The sequence below is a fragment of the Equus przewalskii genome, chromosome 16 (genome assembly GCF_037783145.1).
Source record: "Equus przewalskii isolate Varuska chromosome 16, EquPr2, whole genome shotgun sequence".
Lineage (NCBI taxonomy): Eukaryota > Metazoa > Chordata > Mammalia > Perissodactyla > Equidae > Equus > Equus przewalskii.
The window spans coordinates 21,590,418-21,607,799 of NC_091846.1; the positions used below are offsets into that span (position 1 = coordinate 21,590,418).

Genomic DNA, 17,382 nt, shown 5'->3' on the forward strand with positions numbered 1-17,382 from the left:
TTGTTTGAGACCACAAAATGCATGTGATTCCCGAGTCTGTCACAGTGTGGGCATATAGTTGGCAATCAAAAATATATGTTGAGTTAAATGAATGAATGTGTATATTTGAAACTCCTCACCATGATGGTGTGCTTTTTGAAAATGTAAAAAAAAAAAAAAAAACCCAACAACCCAGCAACCCCAAACTTAACAAATATTACACATTTCATGTAGAAAAATTAGAAAATAGAAGATAAAGAGAAAAAAATCACTTTTCTTTCTAGGCTGTTTTTTTTTTGGTTCTGGTAGGAGTTGTGTAATTGACTAATGTACTTTTTACATTTTCTTTAATGCTATAGAATGTAGTAAGTAAATAAATGAAGTCTTTAGAACATAGAAATAAAACCCACTTACTGTATCTATTAGTTAATGGGAAGACACTCCTACTAAGTCAGATTGGAAATTAACTGCAAAAACGGTTATTCTCCGAAGCTCGCCTTGGGCATGCCAGATGACTTTCCCTTCATCCCGTGGGTTGAAATGCTTGGAAGATGGTGACTGCCTGCTTTTCACGTTTCTTCTCTTTTCAATAAAAGTTATTGCACTTCCTCAATACCCTCTTTTGACAAGATAATTTTGAAGCAAATGTACATAACATAAAAGCAAAGAAAAAATGTATTGACTTAGTAGTTATGAAGATTTTAAGAAGTAGGCTAGTTGTTGTGGAACCCTTGTATTATGAATGCATTGTCAGACTTTCTACAGGTTTTAATAAAGTAAAGAAGGCTTTGGAGAAGAAGCACTTAAATATTCTTCTAGCACAAACCCAAAAATATTGACATCAGTGGAGACAATGTGAATAAAACGTTGTCTCAAGATAGTTCTGTATCACATAAAATTTTGAAATGCTTCTGTTTATACTGTTCCTTTTCAGGAAATTTTTGTTTTCTGTATGTATTTGAACCTTAGGAGAAACATTTGGGTAGTAGTATTTGTCTAACCAGAGTAGAGAACCTTCCAGACAATTCTACCTGCTGATCAACTTATGTCTTAAAATTTTGCTTTTGGTGGGAAGCAATAAACATGAGCCGAGGAATCTAATTCCAAAATTGGTTTGGGATATGAGTATTGGAAAACTTTGTGCTAAAGCCAGATGTTCAGCATTTTTATCTTCTGTCAGAGGGGCAAATTAAAAGTTTTCCATGATCAGTAGACTGTAAAATATGTTTTGGGTAGTGAGAGAAAGCACCTTTCTTTAGTTTTTCCCATATGGTAAGATGTTTAAACACATTCTAAAAAACAAAAAACAGCTCACTTTGATCTGGAATCTTTTTTACTTGATATACTATAAAATGAATTCTGGACTTGATTTTTGAGTTTTCTTCTGTAATTACTTTAACAATAAGTTTGGACAGAGGTGTGGTTCACAGTCTCTTGCCATCTGGAATCTGGAATGACACAGAGGGAACCTGTCCTACCTTGGCCAAGTGGCCTTCCACAAGAAGTCTTGGCATTCAACCATCTTAGCTTGGGATTTTAAGACTGGATAAGAACTCCATTAAAGGCTGCATTAGCATTTTAAAAATGTAGATGTTGGGACCATCAATTCTCTGTGTTTTGTTTGATTACTAAAGAAAATCGGTGGAAAGGAAAAACAACTTATTTTATAGTATGTAGGGATTGAAATAATTTAATTTAAACATTTAAACATTTGGAATTAATTTATAAATTATTTCAGAATAGCAGTTTTATATTTTGGTCTCCTTTGCTAATTACAACAAATCTGATTTTTTTATCTGATTTGCCTCAGAACCACTTTATAATAATTTCACTGCGAAATGTCATAAATGTGGACTTAGTTTCTAGAATACCGAGAACACTGTATTAGACCCCCTTGATTTTACACCCTCTCCCACTTCCCTGTTCCATGGGCCTTGAGAAGAGTCTCCTTCTGTGATGAACGCGTGTCATCTACTGGTCAAGTGATCCTTCTTGTCCTTCTTGGAAATGTCTTGTTTACAGCCCAGTATGCTGTTACAGTTGACTCATTAGTTGGATAAGAGTTGAGTTTTCTTTTCTAGGTAATTGAAGCTCTGATCATTGGCAGAATGAGGCGAGGAGATCATTTAGGTTCTTATAGTATTTAAGAATTATCAGAAGGATGTTTGTCTGATTCACAGTGAAAGACAAACTGGCTCAGGGAATTGGGTGCTGAGTGAGTCTGTTTGGCTGAGCCCCTCTCTGGTTCATGCAGATCAACTTGCAGGTTCCAGTTTCTGTCTAATTTCTCTCCTGGTGCATTCAGTGCTTCCTTTTCCAAGGATCTGCCTCAACCCAGGTTCAATTAGTTATTTAAACAACCCAGATTTAGATTATTTTCAGCATTTTGTAGTTAATATTTGAAGCCGTTAAACGTTTGTTGAATACCGAGAAATCTCACCAGTTCCAAGTAATCAGAGGTGAAGGGAAGGCAGTTTGATAGAATATTTCCATAGATTAGGAACAGATTCATAATTAGAAGCACTCTTTATATGCCTGTGCTATATTAAAAAGTTCTTAAAGTTTATACTCAAGGTAATCTGTACAATTAGTAGACTGAAGAAATTCTTTCAGGTATGGTACAAAGATCTTGAAATCTAAATTAGTAGACATAGAAGTGACAAAGGTTTTACAGTGCCAGGAGTTAGAGCACTCTTCTTTTCCTTTGAATTTGAAATTATATAATTAAAACTTAATATTTAAAGATCCTTATCTGGTACATTACATGGTTTGAAGAACTTTCTGTGCTCATGACTGGCCACTTCTTCCTAAGTTACATGTAGATAAACTAGTTTTCTATTTTTGCTAAATAAGATTAAAATAGGACTTATCTCCCTGTGGAATATAATTTAGTCCCTTGAGCTATTTATTAACCATTGGGTTATAATACTAGGAGTAGTGCTGTTTCTTTAATATTAATATGAGAGGAAACATTTTATATAGTTTAACATTTTAGTTTATTATAATACATAGAGCATTCAGCTGTATATTCAGCCCACTGGGAACCTCTTTTTTTTTTTTAACGCTTGCCACCTGAGCGAACATCTGTTGCCAATCTTCTTTTTCTTCTCCCCAAATCCCCCCAGTACACAGTTGTATATTTTAGTTGTGGGTCCTTCTAGTTGTGGCATGTGGGATGCCACCACAGCATGACCTGATGAGTAGTGCCGTGTCCTCGCCCAGGATCCGAACCGGTGACACCCTGGGCTGCCGAAGCTGGGCGCGCAAACTTAACCACTTGGCTAGGGTGCCGGCCCCTGGGAATCTCTTAGAAAACATGTATCCCGAGATTGTGCTAACATTTTAAATGCATTTTGAATTACCCAAAAAACAAGACTCTGGCAGCAGCTGATACACGTTGGTTGTGGTTTGTTTCTTACTGATTATATGACTGGAGGGGGGCATCTTTCAGAGAGGGACAAAGGGACCCTTGGAATAAGGAAATATTTGTTTGCAGGGTCTGCACTGAGAGAGCAGGAAAGGGGTGTGTCCATATGTTTGTGCGGGCCCTTCCTCACTCTGCCTAAAATTCTCACTTCATGGTGGCTGGAAACGTGAAGCCAAGACCCTGCAGTTTAAATGTTGTTGAGTTTCTGGTTTGAAAGAACCCTGAATATTGACCCTCAGTGTAGCCGGCCAAGCTATAAAAATCAAGCTATTTGTGATAAGAGCTTTTAGTGTGATTTGCTTTTATATACTTAGCCTTTGTATACATTCCAGGTACCAAATTGATTTCATAAATATCCATTCCCACATTTGAAGGAACAGACAGCGTTATAGGAGAGTTTTGCTGAGGATGAAAGGATGTATTCGCATAGGCAAGAATAGATTTGTAAATTGTTCCGGTTACCACTTATATATATTACTTCCCTTCTGAGTGTTGGTGGTTGGTGACTTCCATTTGTGTGACTGAAAAATCCAATCTGTGAATATTCTTCACTGGATCGACTGAGAAATTAGTGTGGTAGAAGTTGCAGCATATTATTCTTTGTGGCTTTAAAAATGAAGGCATTTTTACTTCAGGAGAGCACGAAACTGAATTCAAGGTGCTTGGAATTGTTTTTAATGTATCCCTTTAGGTTCTCTAAAATCTCTTCATCACTTCTCTATTTCTTAAAATTTTTTCTTCCTTAAACTAAATTATCCGCATCTTAATTCCTTTCTCTGACTTCTTGAATGTGGTAAAACATATGATATGGACTAAAGTTGCTTTCAGCTTTTTAAAACAATGTCTGTGAGTGTGACGAGACCCTGTGGTGACCGTGAGGAGACTTTCCCCTATAGACCGTGTGTGTCTGTTATGAAGAGTCACACTTGACGCAGGGGCATCATTGCTCTTCCCGTGTGTGAGCAAATAGTGTGTGTTTTCTGACACCTGCCTCTGGTCACTTATTTGCCTAGTTTGAGGTTTCAGGCCTCAACTTTCTTTTCCGGGGGAGGGTAAGAGATTTGGGGTGAGGGGTTTGGAGAGAAGTAATTCAAAGTTAATTAAAAAAGGCCTCTTCTTGTTTGTTTTGTTTTTTTGTCGTGTGTGTCCAGGATTTAGAAGAATTCTGCTTTAAGTTTTGCATCAATCATTTGACAGAAGTGACACAGACTGCAGCATTTTGGCAAATGGATGGCCCTCTGCTAAAGGAATTCATTGCTAAAGCCAGTAAATGTGGAGCCTTTAAGAACTGAAGCCCGAGGCTGCTGGGTTTGTGTGAGTGCTGGGCAGGTGATGGGAGATGGTGTGTCGTTTGTGCTCGAGGGGTGATGTCATTCTCCGAGTGGGTTTTTTCACGTCCGAGATACAGGTCTCTGTGTAGGAATGTATGAAAGATGTGCGTCTTTTCCTGAACCCGTTTTAAACAACGCTTGTTTCCAGCTATGTATATTTTAAATGTGACCTTATGTTTGGCTGGAACATTGTTAAAGGGTGAAAATTTAGCTGGTGGTTTTTTGTTTTTGTTCCTGATTAGAGGAACTTGTGAACTTGGGAAGGGGAGGTGTGTGGCACTCTCCTGGCTCACATATCAGCAACCCTTTTGACAGCAGGAGTTGAGATCGTGTGTGAGTGGTGAGACAGACACAGAGCCCCCCCCCCCCGCCCAGCAACTGAAGATGCTGACTTTGGGGCCTGTGGAAGTGCTGCATTGGTTGCTACTTCAGTAGTCTTACTGTGAAGGAATAGCTAGGATCATTTTAGGCTTTTGTTTGTGGGTTTGCACTATGGATGACTTTTTTTAATTTCACGGTGTATCAAAATAATATTCAGTTTAATATGAATTCAACCTATTGAAATGATAATTATGCAAAGATAAATTTCTAGGTCAGCCAAGATTTCTCTAAGACTTAAGCTCGTAAAGAGTAGTAAATTAGGACTCTCCATGAAAAGTTGATAATGAAAGAAACTTCATTTGGACAAAGGTGAATATTTTATAAATTGGAATCTTCACTACTATACAATGTAAACACTTTTATTAAGATAAAATTTGAGAACTCAAGTTTAAATTGCCCCGCCCCTTCCCTTGTCAGTGCTAATCATAAGAGGGAAACAGTGACATGCTCCGCGTCCTCTGGCCCTCCTAAATCATGGCTGCTGTGCATCACCCCTGCTGTGGCGCTTCGCACAGCAGCTTCCCCACGGGACTGGATGAGACCTGCCTTCTCCCTTTGTGTCAGGCAGAGACCATCCCAGACCGGCTTAGCTGACACTTCTCCAGCTTTCACTTTTGATTCTCCTCTCCTTTTAATTGTGTTAGGTATGAGGTTGAGCATAATTTAACTATGAAAAAGGGTCAAAATTATGGGGTATTTTTGGTCTGGTTATGAGGTGTGACCTTGGGAGGTAAGAATGCTCAACTCTGAGTTTTATCATGTGTGTCCTTTGAGCTTACGTTAAGAACAAAGCTTTGTTCTGCTCTCTGGCCCACGGACTCATTTCCGTTTGTAGGGGCTCCCTTAGTGAACTCTTTTCTGTTTGGAAGGTCCCCGATCTGAACCTGGAGCTTGAATACATTTCAGAGCCAAATTAGCAAGAAGGTGAAGAGATGCTGCAGATACTATTTTTAGCAACGTTTTTAAGTGTGTGTGTGGGGGGGTGGGGTGGAGATGAGGGCCCAAAGATAGGAATTCGTTGAAAGGTGAAATAACCACCAACCTAGAAGTCCCAGCCCCCTTTTCTTGACCATGTCACAAGTGATTGAAGCCTTGCAACATGGTAGACTTTTTCTTACTAGGTTGATAAACGCATATTGATTTGATTATTAGCTATGATGGGTAGTATTGGTAACAATCAGTGTTCTGTAGGCTTATGATCTGGACAAAACAAGACCTTCGGTATGTTTACTATTGTTCCTACTTGAAAAAAAACATCAAAAAAAAAGCACAAATTAAAGTAGTAGATCCATTTGCATAGTGTTCTTTCATTCAACAAATATTTACTGAGTTCCTAATATAGGTGAAGAACCACTTCTCATATTACATTACTGAGTAATCTGCCTATGTATGTAGTGAAGAGAACAGGAATAAGTCCTTGAAAAAGTACTTCATTTTTTTTTTTTAATACACTCTTATTTTTCTACTCGGTTTTGTTGTTAATCGTAACCTGTTGTTAAGCAGGAGATAAAAACTATTCTTTGAATTGCTTTCTTCATGATGTAATAATGAAAGCCAAAGTATTCATATTTCTTAAAACAGGCCTAAAAGTACTCTTGAACTTCTTACTGGAACAATGTTTGATACTCTAGCATATAGGCTGTATTTATGTAATGTTTAGAATGACATAGTAATAAATAATCTGTTAAAACAGGCGTGGAGAGTTGTTTTTCTTCCTCAAAAATCAGTTAAGATGTAGCCTTCAAAAGGAAGGAAATTCTGACATATGCTGCAACCTAGATGAACCTTGAGGACATTATGCTAAGTGAAATAAGCCAGTCACAAAAGGACAAATACTGCGTGATTCCACTCATGTGAGGTACCTAGAGCAGTCACACGCATAGAGACAAAGTAGAATGGTGGCTGCCGGGGCCTGGGGGCAGGAGGGAATGGAGAGTTACTGTTTAATGGGTACAAGAGTTTCATTTGGGGAAGATGAAGAGAGTTCTGTGGATGGATGCCAGTGACGGTTGCACGAGAATGTGAACGTACTTAAGGCCATAGAACTACAACATGGTCAATTTCATGTGTATTTTGCCACAATTAAAAAAAACTCAGTACTGTGATTCTTAGCAGGTATCAGGCTGAAAATAGAGACCACCATGAACACGTCAACTGTCTCTCAGCTACACACACACCCCCCCACACGCCCACCCCCACCCATAGAAATCCTTTGGTTTTATTCTTGCCAAAAGATAGTACAGCTGAACTGTCATAACACAAAAATCTATCTGGCTCCTTTGGGGTACTTATAACTGACGGGAAAGACATAGTTCCAGTCCTTGAGGACTGTATAAATCGTTAGGAGAAGGAGAGAGAGGTTTAGGAACTAATAACAATAACATATTTATAAACAGCTTTTCATAATAGTGAGAGAAACTAAGAGAGTTAATATGAGAAGCAGTCATTGTGAACTCTGTTCAGATTTTTGTGCGGTGCAGGGGAAAACAAAGCGTCCTTTCAGCTCATTTCCAGAACAACAGGTAAGTGGCACCAGCAAAGGCTTAGAGGTGGGGGCTGCTGAGCCTTCAGAGCTCGCCACCAGCAAGTGAGTTTGATTAAAATGGAGACAAGCAGCCAGGGCCCACTGGGAGGAAACCTTGTCCAGGGGAGCGTGAGCTTGCGTCTGTGTGTATACAGTTATTTCCCACAGCACCAGGCATTGTGCCCTGTGCTTCACGTACATTTTCTTTTTTAGTGCCCACATTTTGTACCATAAGGTAGGGAGAGCTAGGCTCAGATAGGTTAAATCATTGGGTCACTGTTTCTCAGCAGTAAGTGACACAGCTAAAGTACAAACCTGGATCTGTTTGAACAGTTTGCCCAGTATTTGCCTCCTTTATGACTGCCAAACACACGTTGCTCTGTGGTGCCAAATTACCTACCATGAATGACAGATTAAATATGAAAGCAAAGTGGGAGACAAAGGTTTTCTTTTAAAGATCATGATCTCAAAACTTACTGAGATGAGCTTTGCTATAGGAGGGTCTATCGGGAGGAAGCAGAGGTTGCAGTAATGACCCATTCCAGGGGAGATCTTTCTTCAGTGGGTCTGGGATGGAGTCTTGGCCTCTGGTTTTTAAGTGTCCCCAGTGATCCTGATGTGCAGCCATATTTGGAAACCAGATCTAGATTCTGTCCTTCAGGTAATAATGACTTGGGCTGGAGTTGCCATTACAACGGGCCATGTTCTTTTTCACCTACATCATATTCTTCCCTCAACAGATAATTTTTGAGTACTTATTACATGCCAGGCACCGTTCTGGGGACTCGGATCAAACTCATTTTGAAATGTAGCATTACTGTGAATCAGTACTATGGTAAAAAATTAGAAATGTGAATTTGAGGTTTTCAGGGGTCAGACGTGGTGGGGCATAAAAATCGTTCTTGTATATTGTTAGGTTGAGACGAAGCTTAACTATCAGTTTTTTTCGTTCTTGCATAGTCCCACTGATGTTCTTATTCAGAGTCCAGTTTTAAATTCAAATGTTTATTTTGAAGATGACATATGTGCATGTGGTGACTGTGGCTGGAAGAAATTTAAAAAGCAGACTTTGTGACAAGAAGGTAAATTTGGTAAAAGTAGAATATTCAAATTTATTATATCTAAGAGGCATTATGAGCTGGAACTAGTCTCAAAAGATAAGAAGTTTATGCATTTATTCAACAAACATTTACTAAGAATGCTAGGTGCTGGGAACATAATAGCGAAACACAGAATAGTGAGTTCCTCCTGTCAGCTTACATGCTAGGGGTGTGATGGAAGAGACAGTGGGTTACACTGGGAAGTGGTATGAAGGAAAAGTACTCTCAGATGGAATAAGTAGGAGAACTGGTGTAAGGAGATCTGCAGGAGGAGTGGGCAGAGACGGGTAAAAGGGCAGTTAAGACTTCACAGAAGGAGGCGCAAAGGCCCTGGGGGTAAGGAGCACCTGGTCTGTGACTGGAATCAACTTAGATCCCTGGAGTAGGGGAGGGGTGGGAGGCAACACACCAGCAGGAAGCCACTGCAGGATTTTTCCTGCAGAAGGTGGGGGAGATGGGAGGCGTGATCCCATTTACTCAAGCAGAACCTGAGAAACATTTCATCGGAGGGGGGAGGTAGAAGTGAGATGATAAGGGAGGGCAGTAAACACCCAGTCAGGCACGAAGTGTCAGTTGGCAAGAATGGCAAGAGCTGATGAGGAATGGAAGGTGGCAGACCAGAGAGGAATGAGAGGCCCGGTCCTGAAAGATGTGTGGGTCTCGCAGGCTGGGTCTCCAGTTCCGAGCCTGCTCGCAGCTATGCCTGACTCAGGAAACGGACGTCCTTAAGGAGACAAAGAAGATAGTGAAGTTGAACTTGACCTATTTTCTTGAAGAGAGGACAAGCTTTGTTTTAAGTCCTGAAGTAGCTCTATCTCTTCCTTCAGCTGCTGCCGCCTTTCTTCAGATTGATGAATTTTATTCTCTATTTCTATAAGAAGAAATAGAATGATTTCAGATTATTCGATAATTTTATAAATAATGTGCTATTTCTGGCCCCTTTCACTTGCGAGTGCAGAGGACACAATGCTGTGCCCCAGAGGCAAGAATCTGGGTCTTCTGAGCAGGACCTGGTTCTCTTACGCCTTTGCTTCCCCTTTCTTCTAATTCAGGGTAGAATTCTGCACTTTTCACACAAAGCTGGTCAGTCCATCTTTAAGATTTCGTATACATTTACAGCAGAACCAGTCCCTTTTGCGTATGTTTGAGAACTCGAGAGCAGCGATTATAACCTTCATGCTCTACTAGATGCATTTGTGGAGAGAGGATAATCGAGAGAGCATGTGGTCAGAGCATCAAGAATGAGGGCAAATCTTCCATAAAAATGTGTTCAATTGTTAACGTCACAGAGAAGCTTTTGGTTTTATTTAAAAGTAAGAAGGCTTTTATTGTGGAAACTTAGGAAGAAGATACTTTAGTTGGGCTTTATAAATAATATTACTCAGTGGCAATGTCATTTTCTTAAAAACTCATAACTGAAAATATTAAAACACACACAATCTTTCTTTAGAATACCTATATCCCTGTGGTTAAATTTCTGGCACATTAGAAAGGCTAAATTGAGCAAGAAAGTCTTTATCAGTTGGGGTGTCAAAAGTTAAGCCTTTTACGTTGGTTCTCATGCAATTCCAAATAGTGTGTCCGCCTGGTACCCCACACCCCCAACACACTGTTTTCTCTACACTCCCAACTAACCCACCCAGTGACGTGTGACGTGTTCCAAACACATAACTTTTATAGGAAAGAAAAATAAACACAGATGAAAGTCCCCTACAAAATAAAGCTTTTTAGAAAAAGATTTTAAAGACTGCTTTTTAAAAAAATAAGGATATTCCTATTAGCTGTATGCAGACGTTCTCAAGAGACTCTTAAAAGATACACTAGTTTTGGTAGATTTAAAAAAATATTTTTCTGCTGATTATAAATACAAAATTCAAACAGAAATGTGTAATATGTAAACAAAAATGAGAAAGGCTTGTGTATATTGAGACAGGGATATGAATTAATATTTTCTCCCCAGAGAAAATTGTCCTAATACCATTTGCTGGATAGACAAATACATCTATAGAAAAGAAGAGTGAAGGGCCTGTTTGTGCGACTTTGGGGGGGGCCATTTGCGCCAAATTCTTTGTGAATCTCTGCTCCCCCCAGTCCCACCAGGATGTGCAGTATACAGCCTGCCCAGCTGTTTGTGGCAGCCTCGATGGAAAGTCAGATCAGATTCATATATAAAAATTTATTTAAAATTTTATTTTATTTAAAATTTGGAAATTTAGCCTGTTTTGAAGGCATCTTAAACAGCGGTGAAAGGACCTACTCAATAAATGGTTGAGATTTTGTAGAAAGTTTGAGTCTCTGCCCCCATGAGGTTTTCTTCTTTTTCAAAAATTTTTTGGCTATCCTTGCTTTTTTTTCCTGATAAACTTTAGAATTGGTCAGTCACAACCCTCCCCGCACCAGTAGAGTGGAAGATTAATGTTGGAGAATTTACATTCGTATATAGCATTCCAAGTGAGAGGGAGACAAGGGGCCAGCATGGTTTGTCACAGCCTTGCCGCCTGAGAGCAGAGACTGCAGGAGCCTCACCTGTTCCTGCTAATTCCCAAACACGGCACCCAAATAATCTCCCATGTTGCAATCAATTTGTTGTTGTTTCTATGTTTTTTTTCTTTTGCTGAGGAAGATTCGCCCTGAGCTAACATCTGTTGCCAATCTTCCTCTTTTTTGCTCAAGGAAGATTAGCCCAGAGCTAACATCTGTGCCAGTCTTCCTCTATTTTGTATGTGGGACGCCACCACAGCATGGCTGATGAGTGGTGTAGGTCCATGCCTGGGATCCAAACTCATGAACCTGGCCTGCCAAAGTGGAGTGCACAGAACTTAACCACTAGGCCATGGGGCCAGTCCCTGTTGTTTCTACTTTTTAAAATGTTTTTTCTGATTATGAAAGTACTGTGTGTATGCAGAAAATGTGGAAAATACAATGCAGCACTAAAGACAAATCACTATAATTCAGCCACCTACAGATAACTACTGTTTCCATTTGGGTGCAGTTTTTCTGTATGCATGTGTGCCTCTGCGTATTTATGTATTTTTTCTTCTGTGTGTGAGGGGTCATTGTTTTATAATGAGCTTTTTCATTTAGTAAAACAATGAACATTCTTCTAAAATATAATTATCACTTGAATAGTATATTATTTCAACATGATATGATAAGTATTTATAGACTTTGCTGCTCAGTTATAACTTGTATACCTGTTTGAAAACTCATGAATGCATCTTCAAACAATCTGCAGTCAAGAAGTGAAGTTCCAATTTCTTTATATTCTGGAGGGAGAAGAACATTTTCAGTTTTAATTTAACTAATTTATATAGAGAGAAACGCCTCACAAAATAACCCAAAATAAGGAAGAGTGAGCAGAGCAGTCCTCTCCTGTGGACCTTCAGGTGAGACTGCAGAAGCAGCAGCCCCGGGAGCTGTCAGAAATGCAGAGCTGCCGGGCTGGGGCCCAGCTGCCTGTGCTCTGACAGGCCGTTCTGGGGCTCCGAGGGGCGGGCTGCAGTTTAAGAAGCGCTCGGTCTGCAGAAAAGAATGAATGAATAAAAGAATATAATGAATGAGCTTTTGGAAATGTTTGCTCTTAACTTCACTTTTTGGTTTTGTCTTAGAGAAAATAAGCCCTTGCAAATGATCCTAAACTTTACATTGTTGCCTAAAATATGGAGTGTTCAGCTTTTCCTTTTAAAATACCTAACTTTCTAATAAAGTGTGCAAGCTCATAATATAGGTTATAAGAAGGCTAAGTGGCTGTCTACCTGGAACTCTGGCTTCCCCAAGAGCTTTTTATGAAAGGCCACAGTTAACTAAACCAAACACCAATCAAAACGTTAAAATTAATTAAATTAAAAAATTAACTAAATTAAAATTCTTTCTTCTATACTTTGCAATACAAAAAAAGACACTTGGTTTATTAAGGAATAGAATTTGAGTCAAATCAAAACTAACATAATGCCATCCTCAGATCTTAGCAAGAAGTGCTCTCAGCAGCAGGGGAGCGAATGTGTGACTGAATGTGGCTCTGAAGGTCCCCATTCTCTTGGTCACACTCAGTTATGCACCTCTGGGAAATTCCAGGGCATCGGGGTGTGTTTTACTAAGTTACTGAGTTTGTGAATTACCCACATCCTGTGGACCTATAAAAGAGAAGACATCTGGAACAATGAATTTTATGAAAGAATGAGATAAAGAAGAAAAGAAAAAAAAATAGCTTGGAAAGAAAATGTGCAGTACTTTTTTTTTCGTTTTGTTTTACATGTAAGTCTGTGAGAAGTCTCTATATGGAGAAACTTTACTGTTTCCGTACCTGATTCTGAGGTAGTCTCATCCATGAGTCTTTCCTGAATCAAATGAAGTTTGTCTAATATTTCTTCAAAGAAATCATCGAGAAGCCCTGCTTCCTTACATTTCTTAAGAAAATCGACTTTCACAGTTGCATCTAAGAATAAGAAGAACATTTTAGCAGGAAATGGTCTGTCTGAGGGAAGCTACCCTAGGTCACTTTACGGTCACTTCTTCAGACCGTGCCAGTGGTGGATGAGCATGACTAGTAAGATAACACGCACAGCACCTTCATCTTCTCCATTAATTGTAATTTCATCATACCTCATTTTTTTCTAGCTGAAACAATGAATGAAATGTTTTGAAAAGTGAAAATATCTTCTCTGCTCAGAACAATTATATGAATCAAGGGGATTTTCCTAAATTTAGCTTCATATCTTTGAGAAGACAGCCTGTCTCATTTTTTTCTGTCACAGTTACTGTGTGTCATTATGGAATGTCCATTTCCTTAAAGAATGGAAAGCTACAATTACTGGCTTCAGTTTCTTGGGGGAGGTCACAGTGTGAGGGGTGGCACATCACTGTATTCTGAGCTCAGCCAGCCGTGGCTTCTATACCAAGAAGTGTATCCTTTCTTAATACTGAAGAGTGACGGACCATCCCCACCTAAGTGATTTTGATCTGCTGGAGTTATGATAGAGTGGATAGTTATGATACAAGATTTCTACTCATAATTAATTACTAAAGTCCAGAGGAATAACATGGGGTACCAACTTTGAAATACATGGGTCATCACTTCTGTAGGTACTGTAGGTCACATTCGTTACAGACAAAACTTATAGCAAACCTGTTTGTCTGCCATCTTCATTCATTTGTTTTATCAATCTAGTGAATGTCTCTGCTTCAGATGGCTAGAAGGGGAGAAAAAGCAAGATTATACTGATTTTACTGTTGGCATTTAACATTGCATAAAATTAACACCAATCCTTTGTTGTGTATAATTCAATGATACACCCACAGTGAAAATCATGCCCCATACTCCTCTGTAGATGTAAACATCAAATGTATTTTTGTTTTGTATAAAAACACATCAAGTGGTGTGCCAAGCATCCTCTTGTATAAACAGCAAGAGGTGAAGGTTGCTGGGTCATATGAATTTAGTTTATATGGGCTGATGTGTAAAAAACTGTTTCAAATCCCCAAAACATTTTCATACGCTTTACACATCATAGTAATCCAGAAAATTGTAAGAGGTACAAATTAGGTCAAGCGTGGATCACACAGCTGGGAATACTTGGCTCCATAAGGATGCTCAGCTGCACCTCTGCCCATTTTAAGACCATCAGCACCCTGTGTGCTCAGATCCTCTCACTACAGTCATATGCCGCATAATGGCGTTTTGGTCAACAAATATGACAGTGGTCCCATAAGATTAGTACCAGATAGCCTAGGCATGCCTAGGCATAGTAGGCTATGCCATGTAGGTTTCTGTAAGTACACTCTATGATGTTTTCATAACGATGAAATTACCTAACAATGATTTTTCAGAACATGTCCTCAATGTTAAGTGACATACAACTGTGATTTGGTGTCAAGGGATATGTCATAGGAGTCGTGGGAGTGTCACCTCCTGAGGGTTATATGCTTGGATACCCAAGACACATCCAACTTCTCTCTTTCTTTTTGCTGAGGAAGATTTGCCCTAAGCTAACATCTGTTGGCAGTCTTCCTCTTTTTTGTATGTGGGTTGCCGCCACAGCATGGCCCCTGACAAGTGGTGTAGGTCCGCACCCGGGAACCTGGGCCACTGAAGCAGAGCATGCCAAACTTAACCACTAGGCCATGGGGTGGCCCCTCCAACTTCCAATACCCATCTCATTACTGTTCTATCATCATTTCACCTGAAATTCAGAATGCTTAAAATAAGGACTTTGGATGAAGAAACTTCAAGCTATACCTAAATGAAGTCAAATTACCTGTATGTAAATGCCTTCTGGGAGACGTCTCTTCCTTCCTCTTTTTCTTTTCACTCCTGAAAAATCAGCTGAAAACAGAGAAACCAGAATCCATAAAGCAAAAGACTGATGTTTAATGACATAAAATATAAAACTCTTACATGCCAAAAGGTATTACAAAGTCAAAAGATATGGCAAACAGACTAAATGTTTGCGACATATGATGAAATGCCAATGTTTAAAGTATTAGAAGATCTTATAAATCAATAAGAAAAAGTTGAGTAGAAAAATGGGCAAATTGGGAACCCTCTGGGGAGGGGATTCATTAAATAGAAAAACAAACGGATTGGGTCACAGGAAAAAATATAATTGATGGAAAGGTAGGGGAAAACACTCAATTTCATGCATAAGTAAAGATACGCAAAGTAAAACGGGATTTTTTCACATCAGATTGAGAAAGATGAAGATGTTTAATAAATAATATTTGCAAAGACTTGGGTAAGTATTTACTGCTGGTGTGGCCTCTTTGGAAGATAACTGGCCAACAGCTATCCGAGTTTTCAGTGTTTATACTCTTTCATCCAACAATCTACATGCAGGAAGTTTTCTCAATAGTATAGTTGCATAAAGGCACAAAGATGAATGGAGAAAAATATTACCTACAGTATTAAATGTGATAGAAAAAAATGGAAATAACCTAAATGTCTATCACGCAGAGACTGGTTCAATTGTGGTTCAGTTATACAACTGAATAATATACACAATGGACTATTATGCAGCCTTTTACAAATGAGGTGGATCCACTTGGGCTGATATGGAAGGATCTCTAAGATATATTAAGTGAAAAAAGCAAAATACAGTGTTAGGTATGTTTGGATACACAGAAAATTTTTGGAAGAATTCAATGAAAAAATGATGGTTGCCTCTGGGGAGAGGATTCATTACAGACAGTGTTATAATCTGCTTTTTAAAACTAATACGTTACTGGCATCTTTCCCTGTCAATAAACACTGATGACAGCAATACTTTTTATAGTATTTCCTGATAAGTTAAAAGGGTAATAACTGAAAAATGAGAGTAATGATCTTGTTTAGAGAGTGGTGTTTACCGCTGCAAAGTACAGTTGGCATGATACAGAACTAAGCCTTTTCCAAAGAAGCCTGGGACTCCGGTCCAGACCGAGCGCTGGTAGGACGCTGCTGTCCCAGCAGCGCTCGGTGGCCGTTCATGAATGAATGTACATCTCGTAACGCCAGTTAGCCAGGATCCGATTTTCCTTAATTAGAAGTGAAATGCTAACCGTGCCTTCTTAGGAAAATTTCATTCAGGGAATGTGCAGCATTTTATCAACTGAAAATTCTAACATTCTTTTAGAAGAGAAGCAGTCACAAAAGTCAAAGCTTTTTCCATGTCTCTGTTGGGCTCTTTGACCGTCACGAGAATGGAAGACACCAGGCAAAGGGTTTGCTGAGAGTAGGTCTAGTTCACAAAGAAGAAAAGCTAGTTCATTACCTTGCATACTGCACAATTTTATAAGTACGTAAAAATTTTTTTTGACTTTTTTTATTAAGATTATGATAGTACGTAAAATTTTAAATTAAAAGTGTGTATTTTAATTCAGTGAGGCTAGTAAATCAGATTATCCCATGTCTTACCTAAATGTTTACCTGTCTTTAAATCTACAATACTAAACTTTAGAGACTTACCATTTTGAGTGTTGATCAATGGAGCATGTACTTGGCAAAAAAGTCTGTAAACATGCAATTTAAAAAAACTGTTAAATATTTTCATTTAAACTTTTCAAATATTATGCCTATTTTCTTGTGATTTGAAAAGGAACTAACCTATTTTTCCTGATGACTTCACCCTAAATATTTACTTGTTAAAGAACAATGCTGCTCAGACCTGTGTAGGTTACTGACCCACATCAAGTGCAGGTGGAGCCTCTGCCAGCTGCGTTCCGTGCGCTCGGACCTCGGCGAGGTCAGGGCACTCTCTGAAGGAGGAAGTGCTGGCTAAAGATGTTGAACGATACTAGCTCGTATACAGTGGTCAGTGGGATTTTACTGTATAGAGATACCTAAAGATCAACATCTAAGACATAAATTCTCATCTGACTACACAGAGTTCTGCTGATTTTCAACAATAAATAGCACACAATTGCATGTGTTCATTGGGGGAAAGTAGTTTTCTGGCTCCAGAGGCATCTCTCCCAGATCTTAGATTTGAATTTCATGAACCTAGAAGTGATCAGTGCCCCAGAAGAGAAAGTAGCATAGCAGGCTGCGACAAACAAATGGAGTGAGTGAATTTTAAGGAGCTGCTCAGGCCCCATCTTCTTTCCAGCCTTTCTTCCTCCTCAGCCCCCAGCTACGTTTCCCTTCCTTTCCTTACGGTCCTGTCCCTG

At 39.2% G+C, this 17,382-nt stretch overlaps 2 protein-coding genes across 22 annotated transcripts in view; one reads left to right on the forward strand and one right to left on the reverse strand.

Moving 5' to 3' along the window:
* RCBTB1 (RCC1 and BTB domain containing protein 1) overlaps positions 1 to 6,812 on the forward strand; it is a 50,374-nt gene extending 43,562 nt beyond the window's left edge. For all 16 annotated transcript variants that reach the window (XR_011527827.1, XR_011527830.1, XR_011527828.1 and 13 more), the window contains one exon: positions 4,558 to 6,812. Coding sequence is in view for 12 of the 16 variants with exons in the window: in XM_008538803.2 (XP_008537025.2) it covers positions 4,558 to 4,698 (141 nt within the window). In the remaining 4 variants the exon portion in view is untranslated. The remainder of the gene's footprint in view (positions 1 to 4,557) is intronic.
* A 1,913-nt stretch (positions 6,813 to 8,725) lies between these two features.
* The window catches only part of SETDB2 (SET domain bifurcated histone lysine methyltransferase 2), a 75,297-nt gene continuing 66,640 nt past the window's right edge, over positions 8,726 to 17,382 (reverse strand). For all 6 annotated transcript variants that reach the window (XM_070578177.1, XM_070578174.1, XM_070578173.1 and 3 more), the window contains 6 exons: positions 16,682 to 16,725; positions 14,997 to 15,064; positions 13,868 to 13,931; positions 13,046 to 13,177; positions 11,937 to 12,008; positions 8,726 to 9,613 (listed from right to left, as the gene is read on the reverse strand). In XM_070578177.1, coding sequence (XP_070434278.1) covers positions 9,468 to 9,613; positions 11,937 to 12,008; positions 13,046 to 13,177; positions 13,868 to 13,931; positions 14,997 to 15,064; positions 16,682 to 16,725 — 526 coding nt within the window. In that variant the 3' untranslated portion in view covers positions 8,726 to 9,467. The remainder of the gene's footprint in view (positions 9,614 to 11,936; positions 12,009 to 13,045; positions 13,178 to 13,867; positions 13,932 to 14,996; positions 15,065 to 16,681; positions 16,726 to 17,382) is intronic.